The sequence below is a fragment of the Octopus bimaculoides genome, chromosome 19, assembly GCF_001194135.2.
Source record: "Octopus bimaculoides isolate UCB-OBI-ISO-001 chromosome 19, ASM119413v2, whole genome shotgun sequence".
Lineage (NCBI taxonomy): Eukaryota > Metazoa > Mollusca > Cephalopoda > Octopoda > Octopodidae > Octopus > Octopus bimaculoides.
The window spans coordinates 49,135,423-49,143,338 of NC_068999.1; the positions used below are offsets into that span (position 1 = coordinate 49,135,423).

At 36.2% G+C, this 7,916-nt stretch overlaps 1 protein-coding gene across 1 annotated transcript in view; it reads left to right on the forward strand.

Moving 5' to 3' along the window:
• The first annotated feature begins 565 nt into the window (after positions 1-565).
• Positions 566-7,916, forward strand: part of LOC106877385 (uncharacterized) — a 35,842-nt gene continuing 28,491 nt past the window's right edge. The window contains exon 1 of the mRNA XM_014926276.2: positions 566-886. Coding sequence (XP_014781762.1) covers positions 822-886 — 65 coding nt within the window. The 5' untranslated portion in view covers positions 566-821. The remainder of the gene's footprint in view (positions 887-7,916) is intronic.

Here is a 7,916-nt window from a genome sequence, read left to right on the forward strand (position 1 = left end):
TTTTTTTTTTTTTTTTGTTATTATTTAATTCCAATATAATCGTAATCTACACCATCTGAAAAGTATTTGTAGAAAATTTCATTAAAAAATACCACTTTACTGACGATATGATAAAACAAAGCTGACTCGTGTGAATTTTCCGATACTTCTTACTCCATCCTCGGAAATTTTTTTTTCTTTTTCTTTTTCCCCACCAAATTCCGATATAATTGGAATCTAACACCATCTGATGCGTATTTGTGGAAATTTTCATTAAAAAATTTTTTTTTATTTTTCTGAAAGTTATGAGGAAACAAAATCGGGACAGGGGTACACTTATGTAGGTATGCCTATATATAAATAAACATAAACCTAAATAAATAATCTTGAGTTCGGAAATCAAATTCACATTTCATAATTTGGAGAAACGAAGGAATCGAAATTAAAAAAAAAAAATCTGAAAGCCAGCGTGCAATTGTACGGTGAGTGATGAAACAGTTAGGCTGTGATATTATATCCGGGGAAACACCTCTCCTCAGTGCTTTGTCTACTTATTCTCCTTCGTTTTAACTCTTATATTTTCGTTTTTGCTGTTTATAGTTCCTTTTCTCAATTTCACTCTTTACGTCTATAATTCGTTTTCTCCTTCCTATTAATAATTCGTTTTCTTTTTTTTTCTATTTACAATAGTCTATCTCTTTTTCTGTCTCACTCTCTCTATTGTTTTCTCTACATGCACGCACACCAAATATTTACCAGTGTGCGTGAATGTACATTAAACAAACCTGGTTCGCCCGCTGTTATAGGCTCTTGACTTAAAAGAGGGCATTTAACATTGCATCATGGATGTCTTTCGTAAAACATGTAAACTTTGGTCCTCGTGGTTCTACCTCGTATCGAGGAAACGGTATGTTTACCTCTTTGTCTTCATTACAAGACGCATTCGCACACGTCATTCTGTGATGTGAGTGTGTGCATGCGTTTACTTATCTATATTTTCTTTTATTATATTACTGTTACAAAAAGTTATTTATTCAAGGTCTTCGTGCGCCATCACTTTGACTAATTGGCCAAAAGATTAATAGGGTCTCAATCACAGCTTTTAACCAACGAGGGAATCTCTACACCTGGAGTGGGAGAATTTCTCCATCATCAAACTTAAAACTGCCCGCTGATGAGGTCCGTAAAAATCCACGTGGAAAAAGAAAGAAAACAAATTGAAAGCCATTTTAAACCAAAACATTAATTTAATATAAATTGGATAATTATGAAATTGTAAAATTAAAGATTAATAATTTTTTTTATCAACAGAGATGTGTCCCACAACCTGCCATAGTCCCCCGATAACTGAAAAAAAGGCTCCTCATTCGATATGGCCACTCTATCTGCTAGAAATAATAACCAAATCGCTTACAAATTACACTTTACCGTCTTAAATAAAGAAAGGACATTAGATAATTGAGCAACTTTGATTAGCAATCTGTCCCATCACGATTGGAGCTAAAGGGGTATTGAGATTACGCAACGTTCGTGTATTTTCAATGACGTTAGTGACAAATGAAATGAGTGGCTTTAATCAGAAATTAAAATTTCGTCGAGGGTATACACTTAAGTAAGCTAATTTTTCAAACCGATTCTGTTGTTTCGCCCGTCCGTTAAGTTTTTACTGGACATTTTTATGGTCTGTAGTATTGTATAACATAAGTTTTTGCTCTGAGGGTAGGTACAAATGAATTTGTTTTCTTCTAACCGCAAATCTTAATCTGAAAATTCTTTTTAAAATGTAGTTTTGCATGCTGATGACAAATATCACAGTTATTATTTTGGAAAGTTTATAATAAAGAAGTTAGAAGCAGTTAAATTTATGTATTTTTACCCAATGAATTCCAAGCCAGTGTCCTCGCAGCGGAAGTCGAAACTATTTGTTGTCATGGCAACTCTAGTGTAGCGTGGGTGAAAGGATTGACAGCAACTAGGTTCTGTAAGGTGAAATTAGGAGTCAATATCACTACCATAGTAAACTATAAAAATTATTTACAGATCTGCGCGGAAGATTTGCCCAACAATCCAATGAAGATTTACAACCGGGTTTCAATTCCCATACAAGGCAAAAAGACACTTAGTGGAAGGGGTTAGGAAGAAGGAGAAATTAAGACAAGGAATGTATTTACTTCAGACTTGAAAAGAAGAAAACAATGAGATGGAAGAGAGTTCCAAAGTCTGGCAGTTCAAGATAAGAGCTACAACCATAGAAAGACTTCCATATTCATGGAAGCACAACAGCATTTGGATGAAGAAGCTGTGAGTTTCGAGTCAGGCGAGATGGCACAAAGTGATCTCGGACTAAGAGAGAAAGTTCATCAGAGCACTTCCTGTGGTAGTAATCATAGAAAAGACAAAGAACGGTGACATTGCGTCACCGTGACAAGGCTTGCAGAGTTGAAGCAAGAAAGGGACCAGTCAAATTAAGAGACTCACTTCTGAACCCATCTGAGGCAACCCAAGGCTTTGATCAGCCTGGGGTTATAATAAAAGACACTTGTCCAAGGTGCCATGCGATGGGACTGAACTCAAGACTACATGGTTTGGAAGCATGCTTTTCAAGCACACAGCCACACCTACACCTAATTGTTTGTGTTTTAATCCCAGATGAACCTTATTGAAGGAAACCTATGAACAAAGACAGTCCAATATTGACAACACCGTCTTCTTGTCTTAGCACTGTATTCTGGGTTGAATTATTATCCACTGTCATTTGTTTAGACATTATGAGGGAGATTCAGGTGTTATTTCTAGCAATCAGTGACTACATGGAATTGCAACATCAGTTGTCGTCGTTGTTGTTGTTGTGGTGGTGGAGATAATGAAGGTGTGTCACACTTGTTTATTCTTTATCATTTAATGTACTACAAAGGAATTAAACATGTTACATAATACTGTAGTTATATAATAAGTTGTAATATATTATATAACAATAGTAATAATCTTTTCTACTCTAGGCACAAGGCACAAAATTTTGGGGGGGAGGGGAGCCAGTCAAGTAGATTGACCCCAGTACGCAACTAATACTTAATTTATTGACCCTGAAAAAATGAAAGGCAAAGTTGACCTCAGCGGAATTTGAACTTAGAATATAAAAACAGATGAAATACTGCTAAGCATTTTGCCCGGCATACTAATGTCTCCTCCAGCTTGCCACCTTATAACAATAGTAATCTTATTATATAACATAGTGTTAAAATTTCATTGTCATTTTCTCTCAAATTCATACATAAATACTTTATTTGGACACACACCTAATTAGTGTAAACATTCATACACACACACACACATACTTGAAGTTAGGTTTTTTAGACAAATTATAACAAACATAACATGCTCAGGAAGAAGACATCAATATGTGTGTAGAGTGTAAATAATTTATTAGGCAGAAGTATAGAATGACAGTAAAACTATGTGCTTATGTGTGTGTATTAATTGATTTTATGTCAAGTTGTATCTAAAATTTGGTTTTCATGCTATCCTCACCTATGGTCATGAATGTTGGATAATTACCAAAAGAGAACAATCGCAAATACAAGTGACCAAAATAGGGTTCTTCCAAAGGATCTCTGGTGTAATGTTACTTAGCAAGGTGTGTAGCTTGGAGGACAGGGAGTCTCTCTAGGTCAAGCTGCCATTTCTATGCATTGGGAGGTCACAGCTTCAGTACTACAGGTATGTAGTTAGAATGTCATAGGAAAGAACCACAAGACAGATTCTTCATGCCAAGTCGACCAGCAGAAGACCTTGAGGTAGACCAAGAACGAGATGGTTGGATAATATCCATTGTCTCAGTTGGCCATGGCGGTTGCTTCTAATAGAACCCTATGGAGAAGGTGTCTGAGGACCCTACCCTGACAACCCTCCCAGGAATAGGGGACAGAAAATGGATGGATAGATACTACAATACACACTTTATTACAAGATTAAAAAGACTCGAGATTTCTTTTCATTTTTTTTTTTTTTTTAAATTTTATGTGGAAGTACACAGGCTTTTTAGCTTATAACATTCGTGCTTTATTCAAAGTTAACAACTATGTAAATGTAATGGAATTCAAACCAGGTAATGCAATCTGGTCACCAACATAACCTGTTGCAAACTTATCTCTTTACAACCATGAAATTCTGCTTTCTTTCAACTTGATAAAACACCCTAATTATTTAATTTTGCATAAATTAGATGTCTTATTCATGTCTTTTTCATTGGTAGTATTAACAGTATAAGAAAGCAGTGACGGAAACTGAAAGGAGCCTGTTGTATATATATACATATATATGTATATATATGTATATATTGCTTGACAACTAGTGTTGATATGTTTATGTCCCCCGTAACTTAGCACTTCGGCAAAAGAGATCAATAGAATAAATACTAGGCTTACAAAGAATTAGTCTTGGGGCTGAGTTCTTCAGCTAAAAAACCTTTTAAGCGGTGCTCCAGCGTGGTTGCAGTCAAATGACCGAAACAAGTAAAAGAATAGAAGAAAACATACATGTGTGCGTGTGTGGCGCTCCAGCATGGCCACAGCCTTTGGGCTGAAACGTATGTATGTATGTATATTAATGTTTTTTTTTTATGATGAATTATAAGAAAACCACTTTTACATTAAACTGAAGAATTACTCAATACTTTTTAGAGATTATATATATTTACAAGAAGAGCGGTGACTGTGACTCTGCCTTCGTCAGACAGTCCAACGAAGGCTAGCACGTCATACCTTCGAAGTCGCTGTCAACCCTCGTCTTGTAAAATTGTGTGTGTAGGACGGGCTTACACAGTTTCTATCTATCAAATTCGCTCCCAGGGCATTAGCCGGCCGGGACCTTAATGGAAGACGTATGTATGTGATTATGTGTGCGTGCGTATATGTATGTATGTGTAAATATATGTATGTATATATGCTTATATGTGTATATATATATATATATATATACGTGTATGTATATATATATGTATGTGTTTTAATTTACGTATCTATGTGTCCGTCTTCCTGTCTTCGCATGTATTATGTAACACAGTGTATGCGTTTATATAACAGTGGGCACTGACATAAGGTGTATTTTGTTCGTATATTTCATTACATCGTAAATAATACCCCTTTTATCACTAACTCTAAACCCATATTTTTTCATTATTTCAAGTTATCGGTCCCTATTATCACAGAACCCTTCTAAACCAACTACGTTAATTAATAACAACGACGGAAAAGGCCAGCAGAAACGTCAAATAAACAAACAACACTTGTTTTGTTTACATTTTTTATAACTGATTCACTCTGTTGCCGACCGCACCTCCTACTTGTCTCTCTCTCTCTCTCTTTATCTCTGTCAATCATTCTCGCTTTTTCTTTATCTCACATTCTCTCTCTCATTCTCTCTTTCCCCTCTCTCTCGTTCTCTCTTTCTCTCTGCCGTCTCTCATGTATGTATGTATGTATGATTGTGTGTGTGTATGACTCTGAAAGAATGTGTATGTATGAGTGTGTGAGAGAGAGAGAAAGAGAGAGGGGGAAGAGAGAAGTAGATTGAGTGAGAGAAATAACTAGATAAGAGATAGTAAAATAATCCGTTTACTATTATATAACAAACCAAGCTACCCGGTGACAATGTAAAAAGAAGAGGCTCCGAAGGTAGTAATGAGATTTAGTTTGGAGAAAGGTAATCAGTACAAGTGAAATAATAATTCTGAATGCTTATAAACTAGGAATTGGTTTTCTTTCCCTTATCGCCAGACCGGTTTTCGCCGATATTTCCTCGCTTGTCTCAATTTGTAACCCTTTAGCTAATAGTACATATCACACACATACACTTAAACACACATGTCAGTTACACATACGGATCCCAGTTTCCCGGTGGGAGATTTGTAGGAATTCTTACTGTATTGGATAGGTGACTATATTAATATTTATTTATTTTCCTCTTTTATGCACATTTGATATATATATTTCTTTCTTTGACACACGCATACGCATATCATTTACACATACGGAGCCCAGTTTCCCAATGGGAGATTTGTAGGAATTCTTATTACTGTATTGAACAGGTGACTATGAAAACTGATTTCTTTTCCCCTTTCATCCACATTTCATAAATGTATCTCTCTTTCTTTGAGATTTATTTGGTTTTTATTTTTATTTTCTTTCGGTGAATCCAAGCCGGCCTCAACAAAATAATGTGGCTGAAGTTGCCAAAGATGTTACGTAAACGACCATCTCCGGTGACAAAACGATCGGAATATCGCATGGAAACGACATGCCACGTTCACCAAATTTACAAATAAATTAAATTGAGTTAATTAGTGTTTAATGGTATATTTTATTAACATCAACAGCACAACTTAAATTTTTTTTTGTAGACATTCAGAGATTCCAAACGTGTAAATAATAGTTTCAAATTTTGGTACGAGCAAGGAATAAGAATGCCAGTCATATGCCAGCCTAGGGAGAATGCCCAAGGGACATTCATTCGATAGAGATACAAAAGAATGCCGATAAGTCGATTAGATCGACCTCAGTGGTCATCAGGCCGCTTGGCATTTTGTCCGACGCGCTATCGAGTCTGCCTAATACTCTTATGAACTAATGAAGGAGCTTATAATTACTAAGACTTAACTTTAATTAACAAGTTGTATGGTATATTCTATAAACAATGGAATCTCATACTTTTACATTGTGGGGAAATCTTTGGGGATTCCAGCTTCTTGTTTCAACGTAGTTCCTTCTGTTTTGCACTGGAAGGCGACAATTTTATCTAAAAAAAAAAATTTTTTTAAGAGTTATTGTAAGTAAAACTTGTTTCAGGAATTAATGAATATGTGAATGAGTTAAGTTGTACTTGCGTGCGCGTGCGCATGTGTGTGTATGTATGAGTTGGGGTGTGTGTGTACTCTTTTACTCTAATTTGTTTGTCATTTGACCGCAGCCATATTGGAGCACCGCCTTTAGTCGAACAAATCGACCCCAGGAATTATTCTTTGTAAGCCTAGTACTTATTCTGTCGGTCTTTTTTGCCGAACCTCTAAGTTACGGGGACGTAAACACTCCGATATCAGTTGTCAAGCGATGTTGTGGGGGACAAACACACACACACATATATATATATATATATATATATATATCTGTGCACGATGGGCTTCTTTCAGTTTCCTTCTACCAAATCCACTCACAAGGCTTTGGTCGGCCCCACGCAGTGGTTGGTAAGCAAGCTATTTACCACACAATTTTTCCCTTCACACATACAGCCACTCTATCTATCTCACTGGCAATATATAAGGTGCATGTATGAAATATTGGTAAAATTGCATCAATTTGCCTCTTCCTTTCATTTCTTTAAACTAAGATGAGAAAAAAAAGGAACGACTTTGAGTTGACACAAAACAAAAGCTAGGAAAATTATTTACAATTTGTGTTGTCTACCGTTGTGCACCTAGAAAAGTTCTTCAATTTGGAGTGGCTGTGTGGTAGGTAGCTTGCTTACCAACCACATGGTTCTGGGTTCAGTCCCGCTGTGTGGCACCTTGGACAAGTGTCTTCTACTATAGCCTCGGGCAACCAATGTTGGTGTGTTTATGTCCCTGTAACTTAGCCGCTCGGCAAAAGAGACCAATAGAATAAGTACTAGGCTTATGAAGAATAAGTCCTGGGGTTGATTTGTTTGACTAAAAGCAGTGCTCCAGCATGGCCACAATCAAATCACTGAAACAAATAAAATACATGTCCTTTAGGACATATCTGAATATCGCAGCAGCTTAAAATTTTGGCTTCTCTTAAAATCTTAAGTTTCGTGTTTTTCATATATAAAATGTTAAGTCATGTGTCAGGTTTGTTTGTATTTCTCTCTCTCTCTCTCTCTTCCTTTCCCTCTCTCCTCCCTTTATCCCTCCATTCTCTCTTCCC